The 24,494-nt window shown below is 38.0% G+C and overlaps 1 protein-coding gene across 1 annotated transcript in view; it reads left to right on the forward strand.

Moving 5' to 3' along the window:
• Window positions 1-24,494, forward strand: part of PRKG2 (protein kinase cGMP-dependent 2) — a 104,097-nt gene that overhangs the window by 46,971 nt on the left and 32,632 nt on the right. The window contains exons 7-14 of the mRNA XM_030313603.1: window positions 3,422-3,499; window positions 5,008-5,102; window positions 8,591-8,659; window positions 13,346-13,444; window positions 14,868-15,021; window positions 16,999-17,135; window positions 19,240-19,329; window positions 21,637-21,778. Coding sequence (XP_030169463.1) covers window positions 3,422-3,499; window positions 5,008-5,102; window positions 8,591-8,659; window positions 13,346-13,444; window positions 14,868-15,021; window positions 16,999-17,135; window positions 19,240-19,329; window positions 21,637-21,778 — 864 coding nt within the window. The remainder of the gene's footprint in view (window positions 1-3,421; window positions 3,500-5,007; window positions 5,103-8,590; window positions 8,660-13,345; window positions 13,445-14,867; window positions 15,022-16,998; window positions 17,136-19,239; window positions 19,330-21,636; window positions 21,779-24,494) is intronic.

Consider the following 24,494-nt stretch of genomic DNA (forward strand, 5'->3'; position numbering starts at 1 on the left):
TGTACAGGTAAAATGTATTTCTTACTGTAGGTCACAGTAAAAAATGCTTGAAAATCATTGCTCCCCCAGATAGGATCTATGGCTTCTTGGTCCTATAAGGGACCCCTTTGCAGTGTAACCACAGGACAATAACCACACTGTTTGCATTTCTCTTTTTGGTCTTGGTGACCACCCTGGCTAGACTGGCTGCACTCCCCAGTTGGCAAACACTGGCCAGTCTAGCATCATAGCCAGTGCTTACCACTATATATTTTTGGTCTGACCTACATCCACAGCCTTTTCTGATCTATGAAGTTACTGTCAACACACTGGGAGGTATTATTTATCTTCCTCCCAAGGTTTTGGGTGACAAAGAATCATCCCTAGGAAAAATACCACTAGGAAGGTTGCCCCTTAAGAAACAATAAAGCTCTTTCTCAGTGTTCCCTTTTAAGCTTCCCATTAGCTTCTCTGACTGACAGGAATTAAAGCCTCACATCTGCACACACCACACGCTTTATAATAACTGAAGAACAACCTACCAGCACTTCAGAAATTCTCCATGCTCTCGAGGTGCCTGGGTGGCTCAGTCGGTTAAGCGTCTGACTTTGGCTCAGGTCATGGTCTCATGGCGCGTGAGTTCGAACCCTGTGTCAGGCTCTGTGCTGACAGCTCAGAGCCTGGACCCTGCTTCCGGTTCTGTGTCTCCCTCTGTCTCTGCCCCTCCCCCACAGGCACTCTGTCTCTCTATCTCAAAAGGAAATAAACATTAAAAAAAAAAAAAAGAAAGAAATTATCCATGTTCCTTCTGTTCCATGTTCTGAAGGGACTAGGAGAGACTATAGAGCAGACTCTCTGAAACAAGGACATCTAACATGACGCCAACCTTCCTAGGGAAGAGGAATGAACATTAGCTGCATAACAGATGCTGAGCTGCAGTGGCATGGTCACTCACTCAAACACCAAGGCTCATGGCCATCTCAACTGCAAAATTGAGCTTGGAGGTGGTGAAGGTTTGTGATAAAGCTAAAATAAGAAGGAATGAAGAGTTGGAGTAAGCACACTGTGATGCAAAAGACTCAAAATCTCATTTTGCAAATAAAGTAGAGGTTTGTCTCTTGCTCACATAACAGTCCAAGGAGGATAGTCCCAGTTGGCTATACAGAGTCATTCAGGAACTCAAGCTAAAGGCCTTACGATCCTCTCCCAAGATCTCTCTGTGAAGACACATGCCTGATACGGCTCATAGACCTGGCACGGGGGGTGGCACACATCACTTCTGTTCAGGTTCCTTTAGCTAGAAGTTAATCACATGGCCACAGCTACCAGGGAGGCATTTTACCTGGACAGCCACGTATACTGTGGAAGGCTTGGACAACTGGCTCCCAGCCTCTTTCACAGGGATTAACCATCAACGGGTGCCTAGCATGTACCAAGTATGCTATCAGGTGCTTTAAATACCCTCTTTCAAAGTTAGGTGTGGTAGGTCATACAGTTTTAATTTTATAGCAAAGTAAACTGAGGTTCAGAAGATTGAAGTGACAGCCTAGCAAACCATTATCATCTTCCTCCTCAACATGGCAGTTATTAATTATTTACTATGTTTCAGGTGCTTTCAATGCATCAAAACATTGTCTTTTATTGGCTTATTGTGGTAAGGCAGAATGGACTCCCCCCCCGCCCCCCCCCAGTGTCCCAGACCGCAATCCTTGGAATGCGTGAATATGTTATGTCACCTGGCAAAAGTGACTGGGCAGGTGTAATTAAGGTTCAGGACTTTAAAATAAGGAGATTATCTAGATGGGATGACTATAATTACATGAACCCTTAAAAGCAGAGAATTTTCCCTGGCTGGAGTCAGATTTAGCATAAGTGGAAGTCAGAGAGATTTCAAGTCTAAGAAGAATTTGATGAGCCATTGCTGGTTATGAAACGCAGGGGGCTCTGTGCATGGACTTAAGAGAGATCTTCAGAAACTAAGAGGCCAACAGCCAGTACAGAAATGAGACCTTATCCTATAACCTCAAGAAACTGAATTCTGCCAACAACCTGATTAAACTTGAAAGTGGATTTCCCCCCAGAGCCTCCAGAAAGGAACACAGCCTGACACTTCTGAGTTCAGTCTTGAGAGACCCTTGACAGAAAAATCCAGGTGAGCCATGCTGTGCCTGGACTCCTTGACCCACAGAAACTGTGAGATGATAATGAGTGTTTTCTTTAAGCCACTAAGAAATGTGTGGTTATTTGTAACAGCAGCAATAGAAAACTAATGTGCTTCTCTAAATCTTTGAAGGTAAATGTTCTTATTTGAACTTTATGCATTGTTTTTTCCCTAAGATATGCATCTTTCCATATGTTGAAATATCTTGTAAGATGTATGTAGTGCTATGTAAATAAAAGATAGGTTTAGTCATATTAGAAGTAACATTTATTTCAAAAATGTAAGTAGATTTTATTAGTCAGTGACCAAAATAGATACTGAAATACAGCAGACATAAAAGTGGCTTTGTCTGGATTTTGTTTTTAAATCTAAAAGAAAAATAAGAGAGAGCTATGATGTTAATTATGCCTTTTTAAATAAATGAAACAGGCCCATTTTTGTAGAAATAATTAAGAGTTCCATTTTGGTTCTATGACTTTGAGACAATGTTAAAGTGGAGTAGAGGTGGACAGTCTAATCCATCTTTCGTTTTCTAAGAGACTGTATTGCTCTATCAGTCTGACATATGGATGAATGGCTTTTCCCTGCCCAAGAATTCTCTGATTACACACACACACACACACACACACACACACACACGAGGGAAACAAAGAAATATGTGACAGTTTGAGATTCATGAGGATAAACCTACCTTGAAGAAGAGAATTTACATGTGAAAAATTCTAATGTTGATATTTTATGACGACACATCTTTGAAAAGAATCCATAGGAAAGAGCTACTTCCTCTGTCTGTAGAATTTTCCTAGCCTTTGCCCTTCAAGGAATTAGAAGTTGACGCTGATATTCCTAATGTCTGCTGGGGATAATATTTTCAATTTCTTAGATATTCTTTTTCTAAACACTAGGCCCGGTTTCAGGCTGTTACAGATCACTGAACAGTTTGTAGTTAGATTCTTTCAGTGAAAGCCCACCTGGATGTCAGTGATTATTGTCTTGCTTTTGTTTCTCTGCATGTTCTTTAGTCTCCATGCCTGAAAATCAGTCTTTCTGGTGAGTTCTGTGAAAGACAAAAAGAAATGCAGGTAATAAGGCAAAAGTCTCTTTACTTGTCTACAGTTTATGACTGCAATGTTTAAGAAGATTACAGTGACAATAGGCAACAAAGAAAAGCAGCAGGCATGGGACGCTCATTTCAAAGACATGGGGAGTTCTGTTACATTTATGCCTTCATCTGGATGTCGCCACTGGATTTAACGTTTTCTTTTTCTCTTATCCCAATAGGAATACTATGACAAAGGAGATTACATTATTAGAGAGGGCGAGGAAGGAAGTACCTTCTTCATTTTAGCAAAAGGAAAGGTAAATATGAATTAAAGCTTACTTAAAGTAAATCATGGAAGTCTTTTCACATTAGTTTGCCCTGCACCACAGCACTGGAAAGTCTCTGCATTGAACAGGTAAAGGAACTTCTGCTCAGAAGAGTTCCTTGGGGTTTGGTCTTAGCCCTGGGTTTGGGGGCATAGGAGAGCTGTTCTGGGTTCTGGCTGAGACAGTAACTTCTTAGTGACCTCAGGCAGGTCCCTTGACTTTCGTTGTGTTTAAAATGACTAGATTCTTTCTCAGATCCCTTTTGTCTGTGATTCCCAATCAAATCAATGATCCAGGATCAGGGCTGGAAATTTTTTCCATCCAGCAGGGGTGACAAGCAGCAGGTGGAGGAGAATGAACTTGTCAGTGGAGGACAGCAATGGCTGGGCATAAAGCTGTAGAGAGGGCTCGGAACTTCAGTTCATATACCATAGCTCAAGTTGGTTTGGGTGCTGATGAAAAATTTATGCTAGTATATACAGTAGATTTTTCTCTTCACTTAAACTGTGAGTGGATAACATGTTGCCAGTTGTTCCTATGTTGACTCTTTACAATGTTGCTCAGAGATAAAAGGCATTTGTGAAAGACTGAAAAAAAAGAGTGAAACCTTGAGCAACTGCATCCATAACCTGTCCGGTTTTTACAAGTATTCTTTCTTCCATGGAAGTGTTTATCATCAGGCACTGCCCTTTGTAAACTGGTTGGTTGTCGAACCTTGAACTGGGCCCCCAGTGAAAGAAAAAAAAATAACAAAATGGTTTCAAACCTCAGAAACTCTTCAACACTCAGAACATTTTTTTTTTTTTTTTATCATTTCTCTTCCACCTGGACCTGATGCTTTCAGAATTTCTAATCAACAGGAAGCAACCCTTGTGATTATGTTGAATTGGCATAAGACTAGCCACATACAAGGAATATTGAAGTTTTTGTTTGGTTCTGCTGTGGGACTTCTTAAACCTTCCTGGGCCATGGATCACAGTGAGACACCCATGAAAGTTATGACCCTTCTCCATATCCACATTTTACATCTAGGTTTAGGGGGTAAAACAGAGGATTCAACAAATCAGTCATGGACACTAGATTCAGAATTCCTGACACTTAGCCTTATTCTTGATTAGTTTGTCAACTCTTTGGCTTTTTGCCATAATAAAAGTTCCCACAGGAACATTAGGATTTGCTTTGAATATTCCTAGGAAGGAATTGCTAGATTCACATAAAAATTTTTTTAACTTTGGGAGGTGGGATTTGAATGGAGAATCTTTCTCTTACAGATGGGGAGTCATTTGGTCATGTTAAGTCACAGGATTTCTCAGTCCCTCCAAGTGAATTGCCTGTAGTAAGATCGTCCTAAGTGCCGCAAAGTTAGAGCAAAGGCTCTTCTATTTCCTTCTTTCAGTCAAGTTTATATAGATTTGGAGGGTCTGGTTGAATGAATACGTGCTCAGATTTTCTTTTTTTCCCCCTTCTCTTTATCTTTTTAATTGTTTAACATCATGTAGGTAAAAGTCACCCAGAGCACAGAGGGCCACGATCAGCCACAACTGATAAAAACACTGCAGAAAGGAGAATACTTTGGAGAAAAAGCTCTTATCAGGTGAATCCACAAAGTCTATACCATACTTAAAGAATTCTTTTGTTGTTTTGCATGTGTAATTACTCATTCAGAGTTGTCAAATTGAGCTGCCAAATTAATGTCAGCAAATATCCAGGAATTAAGAAAAAAAATAAATTGAATTCTGAAAAAAATTCATTCTCATGCAGGAAATAAGTACACTAACTGCACAGAAAAGAAATGGGAAAGGCTTAAATTTGCTAGTGAAAATAAAATTGGTATCCCATTCGAATCTTTAGTTTAAAAGAGAGTCACAGAGGGGCGCCTGGGTGGCTCAGTTGGTTAAGTGTCCAATTTAGGCTCAGGTCGTGATCTCATGGTTTGTGAGTTTGAGCCCCATGTTGGGGTCTGTGCTGACAACTTGGAGCCTGGAACCTGCTTTGGATTCTGTGTCTTTGTCTCTCTGTGCCCTTCCCCTGCTCACGCTCTGTCTCTGTCTCTCTCAAAAATAAACATTAAAAAAAAGTTAAAAATTTAGTCAGAGAGATTAAAGACATGAGAATTACATTTTTTTTAAGAATGAATTTTTATATTTCCAAGGTTTGAAATGTTGCTGTTCCCCCTTTAAAAATTATCAAATAATAACTTTCCATGTTTTTTGTGCTTTTAAATTACTATGTTAAAAGCAATATTTTCTTAAGGATTTTTATCAGCTCATTTTGCAAGTTTCAGAAACAATCAAAATAGTGTGTAGGAAACTTCTACCTGACCCTTAGGTCTTTGGAAATATGAGTTTATCTACTGTTGATCTAACTTATGGAAGAAATATTTATAAAGATAAATCAAATGTCTCAGGAGATGCTATGTACTTCCTGGAATTCAGAAAACAACTTCAAGTCTAAAAACACCACATTTTAAAAAATATAAATCACTTTGTAAAAGATCAAATTAGAGTTTTGAGCAATACTGTTTGGAGTTACATATGTTTTTAAATGAATACTTGAAATTAGTTAAGACATCACTTAAACTTTATATTATTCCTAAATGGTTGTTATTTCAAATGTATGCTTATAGAAAATGAGTATTATTTCTGTTCATTTTCTTCCTTTTTAATTTTTGTCATGAAGTCCCAGTTCTGCTGATTTGTTTGTCATGATAATATTAAGTACAGAGCAAAGAAAACATGTTCATAAATTACTACAAGACAAATTTGATTATGTAAAAATTATAAAGCTCTTATTTTCAAAGGAAAAACACATAAACTTAGTAAGTTAAATTATGACTACTTTGTAAACATTTTAAAAATGGAATTTAAATGCAAGTAAAATTTTTTCTTTCTCGTTTTCTAGCTAGTAATTAACTTGTTTCAATAACATGGAAATTGTCCTTTGTAAAATTTTTTTGTTTGTGACTGAATACAGATACATTCATGTAATATAATTATGTAATTTTATTATTCAAAACTTCAGTGTATTTGTTTTTAACATTACTAGATTACTTTTTTCGTACCTCCCAGCGAAACAATTAAAGTTTGAAAGTGCAGAGAACTTTATAAATGTACTACAGCGTCAAAATAGCTGTTGAAAGGAAGTATATTGTCTGATTTTGCCGGATCTGCAATGATTTACTCTGTATGTCACAGCTAGCCAATTACAGTGTTTTCCACTGAGAAACATGGGAATTCATATTTACTACAGATACCCAACTCCCTAGGCATTTGAAAGCATGAAGCTAAAATCAGTGAACAGGAGCACTGAATACAAATGCTTCTACATTTTTGTGCATTTTTATGCTATCAGTTTTTAGGGCCACTGACTGTGACTCTATATTCCTTATATTCTGTATATTTCCATGACTTGACATTAAATAGTCCCAGGAGTTCTTTCAGCATTTTTTGTACAACAGTAAATCCATGGCACTTACACAGTTATTATGAAAGAAACATGTGTATTTATAAACACCTAATATTTATAAAGTGTTTGCAGAGAATATTCCTAGTCAGTCTTGACCCTCACAAGTGAAAGGGAGGCCGCATCATTCCTTTTTTTGAACTCACAAATCAAATTGGCTCATATCCTAGATCATATGTGTATGTATATGTACATATATATGTACACGTATATGTGTATATATGTGTATATAGATAGATAGATATAGATGTCTCCACACATACACATTGAGTAGTGACTGCTCAGCTCCCAACTCAAAAGCTCATCAACCCGGAATGTTTTTGCTGATGTCTTCTGGCAAGGACCCTGTAGACATGTCAGGAGCTGTGTTATGTCAGAAGGACTCTGGATGTCACCTATGTGAATAGGGGACTTCTTTGGAATGAGAGATGGGCCACCGAAGTTTTCCTGTCCTATCACCAAAGGAAGATGAAGGAACTGTATATACCATGTGGTTTGCATGTTTGATGAAGTCGCTCAGAGCAGGCCCAATATGTTTGTTCCTCCCAGTTACCTTAAATGAATCTCACAGCACTGGGTACCATATGGGGGTACCATTTTTCAGTGTCTTATTTTGTAACTAATAGAGGGAGGAAACTCATATAAATAAAGGTCTCTAAAGAAATACTTTACCTAATGCTTGGCCTATGGTATTCATTAGGTAATTAAATTTGCCGTCACTAGATCATATGCTGTAATTCACTGAATCTAGGATATCAATTTTGAGAGGCACCATTATATAATGTACCTCTGAGAAAGAAAGACAATGCTATTGATTACATTATGATTCATCATCAATTGTAGGACATGCTCTGATTTCAGAGATTCTAGTGAAAAATGTACATCTTAGGCTTTATGCAATTAAAGTATTTTAGTGTTTACTTAATCTTTGGGTGATACGGCACTAAAACCACTTTCTTTGGGTTTTATTCTTTTTTTAAGTTTATTTATTTTGAGAGAGGGTGAGAGAGAGAGAGAGAGAGCAAGTTGGGGGAGGGGCAGAGAGAGAGACTCTCAAGCAGGCTCCCTGCTGTCAGCATGGATTCTGATGCGGGGCTGGATGCAGGGCTGGAACTCATGAACCCTGAGATCATGACCTGAGCCGAAATGAAGAGTTGGACACTCAACCAACTGAGCCACTGGTTGCCCCTGGGTTGTATTCTTGATTGGCTTTTTTATTGTATATTGATTACTTGAATGTTTTTCCAATAAATTTGTTTGATTAGTTAATTTCAGGTTTTGGCTGCTTATTAATTAGCAATTCCCATTTGATCAGAGGAGAGTTATTTCATTTTGCTGACACAAAGCACAGAATGAGATTTCATATGCATTTGTAGTCACCAGTTCCTCTCTATTCCTGTGCAATTTGCCTTCTTCTCTGAATTCCTTATTGAGATAACCTTTATTGGGACACATTTCAAATCCTTTTTTGGAAAGGGGTGGAGTATGTTATGATTAAAAAAAGCAGTCTTTGGAAGGTTTAAATGATGGTGTTTCATAAAAAAAGTAGCAGATCCTCTAATAAAAATGGATGTGTAATTTCTAACCATAGAAAATTGACTTTCCTGGTTTTGTCTGCAGTGAGGATGTCAGATCAGCTAACATCATCGCCGAAGAAAATGATGTCGCATGCCTGGTTATAGATCGAGAGTGAGTATGCGGATACTGTCTGGGAAGGCAGGCTATTGCCACCTTTGAAGACTTGGCCTTCTGTTACTCCAAGGGCCCATCTGTCTTCTCATTCATCAGCACTTAGAAATGCTGGCCAATCCTCAGCTGCGAGTATATTCTATTAAAATTCATGGGGAGGAACTGGGCCTTCTGATCTGAATCTGTCTGTGGCAGTGGCAGATGCTGGCAGGCTAAATATTTTGTGTGCAAAGTTTGTACATAAATATCAGCAATAGACCGATTTAAATTCTGCATCTTCTAGAGAAATAAGCTTATTAGTACTCTTATAGATTTTCTCCCATACGATATAGTGAACCATTCCATAATTTATTTCTAAAATGCTGTAAGCAGTCAAAAAATTTTTTTGAACAAAACCTCTGTCTCGGACATGATGTAAAATACTCATTATTAGCTATACATGTATTTCCAGAGAAGGTTTAATTTAACATTTGCAGTAACTTGCAAGTGACGGCTGTTAATATTAATTTCTAAATGTCTCAGGTTATTTTTCAGAAAAAAGTCTTACTTTGTGTCCTTCACTCACTTCAGATCATATTTGAATCTGGCCCTTTGAATCTCTCACTAATGAGTTGAATATTGATCAGTTATCCAGATATCATAAAAGGAAATGCAAATATACCAAAGCTAGGCCGTTGTCTAAGAAAACTCATAGTAAAGGGCACCTGGGTGGCTCAGTGGGTTGGGCTTCAGACTTTGGCTTAAGTCATGATCTCCCAGTTTGTGGGTTCGAGCCCCACATCGGGCTCTGTGCTGACAGCTCAGAGCCTGGAGCCTGCTTCCAATTCTGTGTATCCTCTCTCTCTGCCCCTACCCCGCTCTTGCTTAGTCTCTCTCTCTCTCTCTCTCTCTCTCTCTCTCTCTCTCAAAAATAAATAAACATAAAAGAAATTAAAAAAAAGAAAACTCATAGTAAAGTCAAAGAAATAGGGTATACCCATATGAAATATTAGCAAAAAATAGTAAAATGAAGAAGTATCACAAGGGAGTATGTTGATTGAACATAACATTCATTGAATCAGGGGTTTAGAACTGTAATGAACTTTAGAACACTTTTTAAAATGTTTGTTTATTTTTGAGAGAGAGAGAGAGAGAGAGAGAGAGAGAGCAAGGGAGGGGCAGAGAGGGAAGGAGACGGAGATCCCCAAGTGGGCTCTGTGCTGAAAGCTGAGAGCCTGATGCGGGGCTTGAACTCACGAAACCGTGAGATCATGACCTGAGACATAGCAGACACTTAACTGACGGAGCCACCCCGGTGCCCCAGAACTTTAGAACATTAAAAAAAATCTTTTTATTGTGGAAAATTTCACACGTATTAAAAAGCAGACAGGATGGTATTATGAACCCCATAATGCAAGTCCAGAAATTATCAATTAATGCCTTATCTGGATCCCTTTGCCACCCTCTCTCTGCCTTCTCCATACTATTTTCAAACAAATTGCCAACATAAAATGATTTCATCTATAAATTTTAGCAGCATTTCTAAAGGATAAATGTTATTTATAAGGCATGACCACAATAACATTAACATACCTAAAAAGTTAGCAATATTCCTTTTTTATTTATTATTTTTAAACGAGGCATAATCAACACATATTTAGGTGTACAACATAGTGCTTGAATATATGTATATATTGCAAAATGACCACCACAGTAAGTCTAGTTAACATCCATCACCACAGATAGAACAATAATCCTTAATATCACTGAATTATTTTAATCTCTGTTTTATGGATAAGAAAAGAAGTCCCAGATCGGTAAAGGGTTGTCCCAGTGATGCTGTCCTGTGTTGGACCAGGAGCTACTGACCGGGTGTCCTGACTTCCTTTTGGAGTTCTTTCCACTGTGCCATTTGACTCCCATAGCATGTATTCAGAAAGAGGGGAAATCACGACGTGGTAAAGTGGGCAAGGTTTAATTTTGTTAAGTGTGGACATGGGGCTTAAAAATTAATAGGCAAATAGGAAATATAGAAGTCACTCCAGGTGAAGTAAAACTTAGAAACGAAGGCATAGGGCTAGAAAGTGCACAATAGGTTCAGATAAAGGTAATCTTTGGATGCCAGCTCAGAAATGGAAAATACATGAGTATGGTATGGTCCTGATAATGCATTGCTTCGTATGAGTTCATTAAAAATATATGCATGCACTGAATAGCATTAGCTGTGTGGTAGAATCTTATAAATTGCTCTGAAATGCTAGGACTAAAAATACGAGAGAAAGGAAGAATTCCTTTCCTTTTTCTTCATTGTAATCACACAAGCAAATGTTTATACAATGTCTCATATATTCATAATCCCTGAAAAGGATGCAATTATTTTATAGAGTTAATATATTATTTGGAAGTTTATAATTTTAAAATGTTCAACTTACATGTTGATTCTCTAATAAAGTATTAGGCTCGATGAGACTTAAAAAGTTACATGCATTTCTTCTATCAGTGAGAGAAGCTGAGTCTCAGCTGTAACTGGGTTGACCTACATCCTGGATTTCCTGGACAGTCTGGTTGGCCCAGCGTATTTGTTATTGGCACCACCTTTCAGTCAGAAAAGTATTCAGTCTGAACTGAAAATGATACGATCCTGGTAGCTATGACTAGTAGACTAAGTTAAGATCCCATGATAATTATCCCATAGTACCTTATCTACACTTATATCATCATTCACATTTTATTGAATTACTTTATTTAACATCTGTCATCTCACTGTTCTATAAACTTCATGAGTCCGGAAACACTGACTTGTTCACTGCTGTTGCAGTGCCAGCAAATGACATAGTCCTTGGCAGACGGCAAGTGCTCCACATGTTGGCTGAATAAAGGACACCATCCTTGCAATGAAATACAGTGACTGAAAGCCTTTGGCTCTTTATTTCTTCTTTCCTAATGCGTTCTTTCAAAAATGCTTAGAATGAATACACTGCAAGGAGGAGAGTTCAAGTTTTCCTATTTTTAGGTATAATGAAATGTGCAAAATGGCAGTATCTCTAAATATGTGGAAAGTGTTATTTGTGACATCTTCATCATTCTTTGGTTGTTGGGAAAGATCTCAAGGAGCTGATTATGTCAGAATGAACCATCAGTACCATCAAAATGATTATAGGCTGTTTGTCACAGCTAGAATGTTGTAGCTGTTTACATTTACTTTAACTCTAAGTTGTGGAGAATTTCTCGGAGCCTGTGATACCAGTATCAACTATCTTTAAAAAAATGAGATTTGTTTACGATACTTTAATTAGTTTAACAGCAAGCAAAATAATGGTGATGTATAGAATAAATAAAAGCAAAACAAAGTGAGGTGCCTGGGTGGCTCGGTCGGTTGAATGTCTGACTTCGGCTCAGGTTGTGATATCATGAACCACGAGATTGAGCCCTGCATCAGGTTCTGTGCTGACAGCTCAGAGCCTGGAGCCTGCTTCAGATTCTGTGTCTCCCTCTCTCTGCCCCTCCCCTGCTCACTCTCTCTCTCTCTCTCTCTCTCTCTGTCTCTATCTCTCAAGAGTAAACACTATTTTTTTTTTTTAAAAGCAAAACAAAGTACAAGAAGTATTTCCCTTTTGCTTGCAAATTTCACCCGTTGGATATTTGAAATTTCGTGGCAGTGCTCTTTGTTTCTCACTATTCTATCAGTCCATGGAGCAGGATAGAAAAGAGTGGAGAGTAGATCTGAAAAGAAAAATGGAAAATACCAGCACAGTATATAAGATATACTTAATCATGTGAATGTATATTGGGGTCAGTTCAACATGGGGAGAGGTCTTCAGGGCTAGGAAAGCAATAAATGGCAACAGTACAGTAATGAGATGGCTCTGGTTTATTAGTTTTAGTTGTTTTGAGGTAAATTCTCATTCCTTTAATTTTTTATGCCCAAGTGCTTAAGATTTACCAAGAAGATTAAAGCGTAGTTTCTAGAAGGATACTATATTGCAGTAGGCAAGAGAAGCACCCTAAAAAGTCACAAATCAAGGTAGATTGTCGAATGTAAGGGCAGAGAAACATTGAAAAGATAATCGAGAAAATATATTTCACTGGTGAGGAAGGGGATTCTTTATTTTTCACGTGCAGTGCTTTGTATGAGTTCCCGCAGACAGTTTGGTGGGGATGGGGAAAGTAGATGGGGCAAGGTCAAGTCTGATCTGTGAAGGGCGAGAGAGGGCAAGGGAAGATATTGGCGGGGCCTCAGAAAACTACCAAGATAAAGTAAAACATGTAGATTTAATTATGAAGAAATGTGAAATGAGGAGCATTATCGAGGGAAAAGAAAAGATAAATTTTTTCCTTGATTTTTAAAATAAATAGCTTAATTTGATGAAGCAAAGTTAGGAAAATCTGCAGTCCATGTAACCTGTTGACTCAGTAAACAGATTATGTAGACTACTTCCTGTCCACTGTCCTCTGGGGGGAAAAAAATTGCTGGTAAACCTGAACCACAAGACAGAAAACTCCAGAAATATTTTCTCTTTTCTTTGTTTTCATAAACTCACAGGATAAATTATATAACTTCTCCATTTATGGCAACTTTAATGTAATATAAATTATTGAAATTATTGAGAAACCATTTACAAAGCCATGAATAACCATACAAATGGTCTTTTATGAGCTTGAGAAAATGTCAGGTTACAATAGTAACTGTTTATTTTATTCACTTAGGACATTCAACCAAACAGTCGGGACTTTTGAAGAACTCCAAAAATACCTTGAAGGGTATGTGGCAAACCTAAACCGTGATGATGAGAAAAGACATGCAAAGTAAGTGGAAGAACGTTTTCTTAAGCCTCATAGGACTTCCAGCAGTAGATGAAAGAGCACAGGAGTGTGATTCGCCATGTACTAATAACTTTCTGTGTGCCATCACTAGAAAATTTGGGGGAGTTCTTTTAAATTGATCTTCTACAAAGAGGATGCTACTTAACACTACTAGTGTAGATATTATTTTAGTCTGCAAGTAGTCAGCTTTGAGTAGTAATGTTAGGGAGACATTTCCTGATAGGCGGCCTTGGGATGGGAGTCTATGTCTGATGACTTAGCTCAAAAGGAGATTAATTCAGAAATGGAAATGGAAACCACACAAGAATGCCAACGGACTAGTGTAAGCCATTCATTCTGATTCCAGGTAGACAGCTGGGGTAGCATCAGAATTATTTCAGAATATAAAGGAGTTATTGCCCAGGGGTGTGTGTGTGTGTGTGTGTGTGTGTGTGTGTGTGTACAGGAAGGAGTTGGGTAATAATAATAGTAATAATAACAATAATAATGATATGGTAATATTGATGAAGAATTTTGTGCTTAATAGAAAAACTACTTTGTAAAATTAAAATTTGAAAATCCTTTACATTTTATAGAGTAAATACTTAAGAATATATTCACTTAAGAAGCTGGAGTCAAAAGTTCTAGAAAACTAACATTTGAAGTAAATGAGAACATTCAATCAGAACCTCAGAATTTTTTTGCTATGTGGTGTTTTTTTGTTTCTGTTTTTGTTTTGTTTTGTTTTTGTTTGTTTCCTTTTGGCAAGGAATGTATTTGCAGTTTTTATGTCAAAGGCCTTTTGTAGTAAGAACAATTTATGAATATATAATCCAGAGCAGTAAACCTTAATTAAAAGAGAAAAATGAGTATTTCCAAATAATGATACTTAGCTACAAAGTAGGAATGTATTTTTCATGTTTGACTAAGCAGTTATTCTGGTTCATCCATGGAAAGCTTCGAAACCTGACAAAAATAGCAAAACACAGCAAAGATTCTCAGCGTGGCATTCTCCTGTATGTGTAGCAAAGGAATGGCTCACTGGTTTTATTTCCTCTCGTTGATTCTTCAGAAACAACAACAACAACAACAACAACAACAAGAACAGATTTATTGAGATATACTTTAAATACTACACAATTCAGCTCTTTTTACCTCTCATTGATTCAGTTTGACATTTGTCTATTAATGTGTGTGTGTGTGTGTGTGTGTGTGTGCGTGTGCAAGTTTTTTGTTTGTATGTTCTATTGTTTTTCTCTCCAGACATAACTGAATCTGATCCTCTACAAGTTGAAACAGCTTTTGTAGCAAGCATGGGTAGTAATTACTGGCAGAAATAATACTATTGTTAAGAGTGGGATTTAGGTGTGGCATGACCCTGGCCTGACTAAAGGAGTGTATGCAAAGTTTCGCTTTTCTTATGCAGGAGATCCATGTCTAACTGGAAGCTGTCCAAAGCACTCTCTCTGGAGATGATTCAGCTGAAGGAGAAGGTGGCCAGATTTTCCTCATCATCCCCATTCCAGAACCTTGAGATTATTGCAACACTGGGCGTTGGTGGGTTCGGAAGAGTTGAGCTTGTAAGGGGTTTACGTTTCAAGCATCTGAGAGAAGCCTTTTGACTTTTTTTGTTTTATATTCCAGGGTATCTTGGAGGAATATATGAATTGTTATTGCTATCTTAAATGTTGCTTTGAGCTGAAATTGAGAAAGTAATTTTTCACTCTGTGTGTTGTATAGTAGCAGGTCTGTGCTAATAAGTAACTTGTAATCATATAGGTCGTATTGCAAGCTTCTTGCATCACATCCTTTTGTGATTTTTTTTCTTGATTATAATTTTTGGAGAATGTACCAAGTGAGCACTCCCAGAGGCTATAAAACATTAAAAATGTATTTTCTAACAGCAAAATGTATACACACACACACACACACACACACACACACACTTATGACCCGTTAACTATATACTAAAGAAAAGAAGAATGTGTCCAGGAGAAGTGCTATAGAAATAAAATCTTTAATATTGTAGTTTACACAACTCTACCGCCATGTCTGTATTTGGCTTTCATTATCTTATTTTGGGATTGCTCAAGATTTTCCATCAGAAACGAAGAAAAGAAGATGAATTTAAAGAAATATTTAAAGAGCAGCCTTCTGTAGTGGTGATCAGGACACCTGGGAACTTATCCTGATTTGGGCTATATTTTCCACATCACCACCTCTCTGAGCTTTATAACTGGCTTCCAAGGAGTAACAGAGTGGTATTGTCAGATCAAGTGCTCTGAGGAAACTGTAGAATGGAGATCTGTGACCTTACTGGGTACAGATGGCTCTGAACCCTTGGCAATTACCAAGTCCTTCTTCGTCCAGCAGATTTTTCACGATTCACTGTACATTAACCTCCGGGAACCAGGCTGACACCTTCATCTGCTGGATGGCCCTAGACATGAGCAGATCTGACATGCTGCCAGGAGACCTGGATAGTACGCTCCATACCCAGTCAGTACTTCCTCTCTGATGGGTGAGGGGGAAAGAAACTATTTCTTGATAAGCCAAAGAATATTTGGCTTTTTTTTTTATGCCATACGGAGAGACAAGGGCACTATCCATCTGCAGTGGTATTTTTCACCGAAGATCCTGGCAAAAGGATTGAGTTAACAATCCTGAGATCTGTTTTTTTTTTTTATATAGTTAGATGATAATAATTGAAACAATAATTCCAATAATTGAATAACCCAATAACAAGCCATAGTTGAAACAATAATTCCACCACTGATTTAAAAGTCCTAGGCAGCACCAGCGGCAAATGTGTGCAAAGTATGGGGTGCAGCCATTTCTGCGCAGTTTCGTTTCTTGTCAAATATAGTCTGCTTATGGAGTCTTAAGCCTATCTGAATAAACATCTCTTAAATTTTTTTTTATTTCCTTTCAAGGGAAAATTTTGTTTGTCCATCTAAAGCAGCAGGCTTCAAAAGAACTCCCTGCACCGATGGAAATGTTCTATCCCTCTGCTATCCGGAGGGTAGTGACTAGCTGGATGTGGCTGGCAAGCTTTTGAAATGTGCCTAGTGCAACTGAGGAACTGGATTTCTAGTTTTAATTAATTTTACATTAAATAACCCCATGCGACTACTTGCTGTTGTATTGGATAGCACAGATACGGGTTTTGATTGAATATGTTTTGTTTGGAAAATCAAAGAAGTGAATCTTCAGACAGAACAATTCTTGGCAGTTCTGGTCAACGTTTTTTAGATCACACACTCAAAAGTGAATAGATTTCTAACCATTAAATCTAAGTAGAGGGTTTTTTTTTCTTGTGTTAATGCAAAGATTTTAGGGCCATGTTCCAGATACGTGAACTCTTCTGGAAATTACAATGAAAGGGAAGGGTATACACCTGAATAAAACTTAGTGCCCCGAGGGATGAGTGGTTGAAAGGTCACATACCATTTAAATATGAAAGAATTTTAACTCTCACTGGTTACTATTGTTTTATATAGACGTTACAAATCTTTCCTACTAAGTTAGTTTTGACGGATCTTTCTCTTCTTACTTAGGTTAAAGTGAAAAATGAGAATGTGGCTTTTGCTATGAAGTGTATAAGGAAGAAGCACATCGTTGACACTAAGCAACAGGAGCACGTTTACTCAGAAAAGAGGATTCTAGAAGAGTTGTGTTCTCCCTTCATCGTGAAGTAAGTGAGCATTTGGCCCCCGGAATTTGGACTGTAGGCTCTTTTGAATGTTTTCATGCAAGAGAACAGAAGAGGGAGAGAAGACCCCACTCTGAATTCTCCATCCCTGTCACAGCAACAACACACAAAATGTTAGAACTTTGAGGTTTGGAGTCAGGAGTTTGGATTTTTTTATTCTTAAGTAAATCTCAGGAAAATTGTGTGTGTGTGTGTGTGTGTGTGTGTGTGTGTGTGTGTGAATATAAAATTATTGTGGAATAATTTCAACTGATTATTTAATCCATACCTACGGCAGAACTTAGGAAGCAAAGAATTCACATGAAGCCCTCAGAGGACATGCTGTTGGTGAATTTCTGCAAGAGGTGGCATTTGGGCAAATGGAGGTTACCAGTGAGCAACAGAGCGCAGTCCTAGCAATGCCTAGATGCTGAAAGATCCATCTCCTAATAGTCACTGTTCTTTCTGTGGTTATGCCCAGAGTTTAGAAGAGATATGTTATTCTAGACCACAGCTCTCTTTACTTGTGATTCATCAGTTGGTGGTGTAGGCCAGTCAAGACATTTATTTTCATACATGTCCTGACCTCAGAGTGTAGCTTTAGTGATTCCTGGGTGATATAAAGTGCCCCTATAACGAATAGAATTTATGTCTTTTGATCAAATGTCTTGAGAGAATCTTCCTGCCTACCCGTATTCCCACACCCATTTTCTTTCAAGACAAAAAGGTTTGAACCCAGGCAATGCTGGCAATAGAGTCATCCAATTATTTTTTATGTTAACTATGTTTCCAGAATGCCCCCCCCCCTTTGATCAATAATTCATTAACAAACTATCGTGAACAGCTTTGGGGCATGGATTGGATTTTATTCCTGTTCTCATTTCTAGCTCTTTGCAGAATGCTTGGCATATAGTAGGGCAATAATAACATAATAATCAATGTTAATAACACTTATTCAGAAATTAACATGTGCTAGACACTCTTCTTAGCAAACTATGTGGTTATATATATATATATATCTCACCTATATAATATGTGATATATATATTTAAAATATTTTTATTTATTTTATATATTATGTATGCAGATATATAACCTACATTAAATTAATGTATAATTAATTTATAATCAAATGAATATACATATATTCATCTGACCTTTATGATATGAGGTAAAAGTAATGGTTGTCCTCAAGAGCAATAAGAAAGCTGGGTTGCACAACTAATAAATGGTGGGTCAGGGATTCAGACCTAGGCATCTTGGATCCAGAGCCAACACTGAACCACTTTATTAGATTGCTTCTGCTGTCTGCACATGATCTGGCCAGTAAGCCTTCACCCACTATTGAAGTATGGCACCCTACCCAGGTCCCACATCGGGATTGAGGCTGTCGTTCCTACACCGTCTGGGAGTGTCGCCAACTGAGGACTCTAGCTCTAGCTCAGTCCTTTCCTGGCCATTGCTTTAAGGTAGAGAGAGCCACCTTGCCCAAGATTCTACTCTGTCTCCAGATACATCCTGCATCCAATAATGGCAGAGCTCCTTGAGGCTGAGGCTTTTGTTGAAATAAGAAACTAGAATAGCCCAAGTCTCCTGCTGCCCAAGTGTGTCTTATTCCTCCCCCGTGGATGTTGTTCCCAAGTACACTTCCCACTAAACTTACTGCTTACAGGTCTCTGTCTCACAGTCTAGTTTTTGAGACCAACCAGAGGACATAAGAGACATAAGACATGGGCATGAAGGCAGCTCATAAGGAGACATATGCAGAGGTCTCTGGGCTTCTGGAGAAAAGACAGACTGTATTTGGTAGGTGGGATAATGAGCTTGGTCTTGAGGAAGGGATAACACTATTGCAGTGAAACTGAGATGAAGAAGGTTACTCTGTGTGGAGAGGGAGGGCAGTCTGAAGAAAGGGGTTAACATGTGCAAAACAACACAGGAAGAAAGATCAAGGAGGATTTGGAGGGAAGTCCCATGTAGCTGTAGGATGTTTGGAATGAGATGAGCACCAGTGTTCTAAATGTTATTGGTGATGTTCTTAAGCAACTTTAAAAAGCTTTCAAAAATAGATTTTTAACGATAAACATGTTTTTATGTGTCTTCACAGATTATATCGTACTTTCAAGGACAATAAGTATGTGTACATGCTTCTGGAGGCCTGCTTAGGTGGGGAGCTATGGAGTATATTAAGGGACAGGTAATGGAAAAGGATTATAAACAATAACCTGTGTTCTCACATCTGATCTAAGGGATGATCTACTTTATTCATGATCTACATCTGATCTACTTTATTCATGATCATTTAAAGAGATAGAAGGTCATTACGAAATGGTTCTAAGAGAATATTATGACTTGATAAAATAGTAGTGGGGGTATTTTCTTAGCTAACATTATAATTATGCAATAGACACCCTGTAAGGCAGTCACTGTCATTTCCATATTAGGGATCGAAGAATCCCAGGCTTCAACAGGGTGTGAACTCTCCACAATCACATGGTTAGTGTGAGGCAGGGTGGCTATAAGCCGAAATGTTACTGATTCTGAATCTCTCCCAGGGAAATGAAGAAAGGGGGTGGGGAACATGAAGCCCCCACTAAAAGCAGAGTAAGATTCCTGCGAAGATTCAGTTTTACAGAAGGGGTGATTCCTACATAATTGAAACCACACATATTTATTGAGTACCACCAATGGGGCAAGGCTCCATTGTGGGCAGTGTGGACATTTTCTAGACAATGTAGACTTTTCTAACCAGAAGGATAAAAACTATAAATTTTTCTCCAATAAAGTTTAGATTTTATTTGGGGAGATAACATAATGCGAAGTTTTAAAACGTTCCATTATTGCTTTTAAAGTTTATGTATTAATTTTGAGAGAGAGAGCACATACACGCATGCACAGGCAGGAGGGGGGCAGAGAGAGAGGGAGAGAGAATATCCCAAGCAGGCTCTGCACTGCCAGCACAGAGCCTGACACGGGGCTCGATCTCGCAAACCGCAAGATCAGGACCCAAGCCTAGATCAAGAGTCTGAGGCTTAACTGACTGTGCCACCCAGGTGCCCCAAAACATTTTATTATTTAGTGTGTACGCTACATATGACAGAAGAGTTGGCAATTTGTAATTAAATGCCAAATGAGTGTTGACGATTGTAAGCTCAGAGGAGAGGAAAGATATAAAAATGTGATGACAAAGGAAAGACTGGAACTAAATTCTAAAGGTGAACAAAATTTGGGAAGGCAGAGGGGAAGGAAAACCAATGTAAAATATGACAGGAAGGCAGAAATAGAATTATGTCTCTTTGTGGATAATTTGGAGCAGAATTATCCCAGCAAAACGGGATGGGAAGGTAGTTTGCATGAGATTGTGGAGGTTAATTCCAGGCCACACATTTGGACAGGTATTACTTGGGCCTGTGGGTCTTAACTCTGGCTTCTTGTTACAATCAAGTGGAGAGCTTTACAAAGTCACAATGCTGGGCGTTAGTGCCAGAGGTTATGATTTGCTTCATCTTGGATGGAGTCCAGTAAATGATTTTTAACTGTCTCTCAGGCAATTCTAATGTGCATTCATAGTGGAGAATTACAGACCTAGGTAATAGGAGACTTTTGAGTATCTGAGAAGAGATAGATGTGTTTGTGTTAGGAACATATTTTTGGATGGATCCCAATGGGGAAAACCTGGAAGGGTGCAAAGACTTGTGCATGATACCTACAAAAACATTTGTGTCCTCCATCATTGCTTCCACTGGCAAATCTGCTTAGGAAGGGAGTTGCTATCTGTTAGGCACTGTGTCTGATTCTCAAAACAAACCGTGATGAGTAGTAAACCCATTTGACAGAAAGGGAACTGAAGCTAGGACAGTCACACAACTTGCCTGAGGACATGGTGATGGAAGACGCCGGAGTCAAAACCAGTTTCTCTTATTCCGAAGCCACACCCTTCTCTTACTGCGTGCAGCAAATCACTGACACATTTTAATAACTAAGTGTGTAAACCCACGGATAGTGCTGCCACAGGGCAACTCTAATATCACTGAGCTACACTAAACAGGAAAGAGTTACGACCCTGTTCCTACATGGGTTATTGTTACGTGCTATACCAACAGGAAATGAAAATGATCACTTGAGTCATTTTTAAGTCAAGCAATAAATTACAGAAATCTGCTTTAAGCTGCCCGTTAAAGTAGTTGTATTTTCTCCAGAGTTTGCCAGAAATGTCTAAAAAAGGCTAATTTTTCTTACGTTTCTATTTTGTGTGTTCATATATGATTACCAGAATGGTGTTTGGTTGTAGACACTTTAATTTTAACTAAGTACTTCTCGCTTGCACCAAGTATCCCCCTAAATTTCTTTAGTGTAATTCATTGGTGGTACAAAATGCTACTCAGTGTTGATACCCTACAAAGCATTCATGTTGTATACATTTACCAAAGCAATAATTGACATGTAGAATAGATAATAAATATGTGTGTCTAGAGCATTAAGAGGGAAAATGATTTCATTGCAGAGGCAGCTTTGATGAGCCCACCTCCAAGTTCTGCGTGGCTTGTGTAACAGAAGCATTTGATTACCTGCACCGACTAGGTATTATCTACAGAGACCTGAAACCAGAAAACTTAATTCTAGATGCTGAGGGTTATCTTAAATTGGTAAGACAAATTCTGTAACTTACAGTATCATAAGAGCTATTTTCTAAACACAGAGTTGTGTCATAATTGCAAATTTGTTTATATTTTTGTACACTGGTTATTTTTACCATGGGGGATATGCCCTGTGGTATTGGCACCATTAACACAGAAGTGTTACGAGTACATTCTTTTTGGCTTAGAAATTTTATATTTCAACCATATTTGTGATTGCTACAAAGGATTCACTTAATAGAATGCCTATAAATTGGATTCTGTTAATATTTTTGTTTAATGAATTGAAGTAGGTTTTAATACATTCCTGCTGTATATAGGGACTGGTTCTAAGGAATAAGGAAAGAAAATGATTGTCTTTCTTCTGTCCCGAGATAGCCACTGTCTGTATAGGGAGAAAAGATACGCATATGACAGGCTTTCTTTTTTTTTTTTTTAATCTTTCTAGGTGATTCTAAAGTACAACCAGGACTGAGAATCACAACACTAGACTCTAGGCTTCTTAAGAACAGAGACTTTCCTTGATATCCGTCTTTATAATCTCTAATGCCTCACATAAATCCCCTGGCAGGTCACACTACAAAAAAAAAAAAAATGCTACCAATCACATAAACTGCTTTCAGTGTGAAACTATAAGAGAACTGGGCAGTCATAATTGAGGAGAAACCAGGGCACTTCGGACCTCAGGAGGGAACCCCATCAGGATGGAGAGCCCAGGCTGAGTTTTCCTGAGTTTATTTTGTCAGTTTGTCGGGAACATTAAACCATCTCTGAATGTAACATTTGCAAAGATACTAAAAGTTTCTCACGTCAAAACTTTTATATATGGAAATAATAGCTACCATTTTATAAGCAGTTTAGTGTGTTATGTGTAAAGAATTGTGCGAAACATTTTGCAATTAATATATTTCACAATTGATGAGATGGGTTTTATCACCCACATGTTACATAGAATAACATGTAATTTAGCTTATTCCTATTTAGCCTCAGGAATTAAATTTATTATGTGTAATTGCTAAGTGATTCCCCTCCATAGTAAAGGAGTAAAATAAGTCCTTTCATGTGAAATCTGGTGTATTTCCAAGAAACATTTTGATCCATTCAAGCTTTATTTTGTCTGTGAAAGACAGCTTTGAGAACTGGTGAGGTACTAACACAGGCCTCAATCACTCCTCTTTCTTCACAATTCCTTCGTTGGCTATGCCTCTTGCAGCTATTTAGGGAAACTCTTTGGAACATTCTAGAACTAAAGCCATTATGAGTTGTACAGACTATCCATTCAATTCATTCCTTTTTTTTGTAGTTTTTTTTTTTTTTTTAAATCTATCATTTAAAATATGATAGCATATGGGGCGCCTGGGTGGCTCAGTTGGTTAAGTGGCCGACTTCGGCTCAGGTCATGATCTCGTGGTCCGTGAGTTCGAGCCCCGCGTCGGGCTCTGGGCTGACAGCTCAGAGCCTGGAGCCTGTTTCGGATTCTGTGTCTCCCTCTCTCTGACCTTCCCCCGTTCATGCTCTGTCTCTCTCTGTCTCAAAAATAAATAAACGTTAAAAAATTAAAAAAAAATAAATAAAATATGATAGCATATTCATTATTCACAGACATGGAGGTCAGTAAATATTTCTCCTGTTTGCCATTGTTATCCATCTAGCTAACTCATTTGCCAACTAGTTACATGAAGAATGACAGCTAAAGCTAAATCCTTTAGAGATTAAGACATAAATTTTCAATATTTCCATTTCTGGCTATATATCAAACTCGATGTACTGAAATCCTGTCACTACCAAGTGTCTAAAAATGTGGATAAAACATGAAAAACAGTATTACGTGCATGGCTGACTTTATCAGACAGCACTAGGATTCCCCTGAGGTGGGAACCAGGCTTGAGCAGGAGTATAGCAGAGAACTCAAACAAGGAAGCTGCTGTCTTGTGGGCACCCAGCAGTCTAGATGACCTAGAAGTTGGATTTTAGTAGCTTCACCTTCTGAGAACAGGAGACTAGGTTTTGGACCTAGGAAGTGTGGGAAGTTGAATCACAGAACATTTATAAGAGCCAGAGATCACACAGATTACACTCTTAGAAAATTAGAAAACAAGGAAAAAAGGATTTAATTTATAAAGACAGAGTGCATGCAAGAAAACATGCTTTTCTCATTATTGAGCATTTGGTAGAAGAACAGAAGAGTCCCCTTTAGGAATTCTTGGCTATAGGCTCGTCTTCATGGAGGTTGGGTGCTCAGTCTTCAAAGATAGAAAAATCTATGCAAGAATTTTAAAATGGATTCATGTTGGTAGCATGCTCAGCTTTTCAAGAATCAGTGGACATTCTCTTTGGATGAATGTACTCTTAACTCAGAATACAAAGAACTCCCAGAGATAAAATCCTAGAGAATATGAGCTCACATTTAAAAAAAGACAAAACAAAAAGTATATATGATGGAAGAAAGTACCATGAGCATTCCTTGGCAGGCATATAAGTGCCTCATATATTGGAGTAATCAGACGCAGAATGTAAAATTGATACATCAAATGCCTTTTAAAACATAAGACAGAGAATTGCAAGTGAGTAAGGAACAGAGAAAAAATCCAACAGGTTTAGAAAAAAAACTAATCGATAAAAATTCTATTAAGGACTTAAGAATATATAATTAAAATTATATATCCAAGGAAGTTTCATTAATGGTGGAGTTGCATGCATTGGACTAATCTTCTTGTTGAGATTA

This window comes from Lynx canadensis, chromosome B1 (genome assembly GCF_007474595.2).
Source record: "Lynx canadensis isolate LIC74 chromosome B1, mLynCan4.pri.v2, whole genome shotgun sequence".
Classification (NCBI taxonomy): Eukaryota; Metazoa; Chordata; class Mammalia; order Carnivora; family Felidae; genus Lynx; species Lynx canadensis.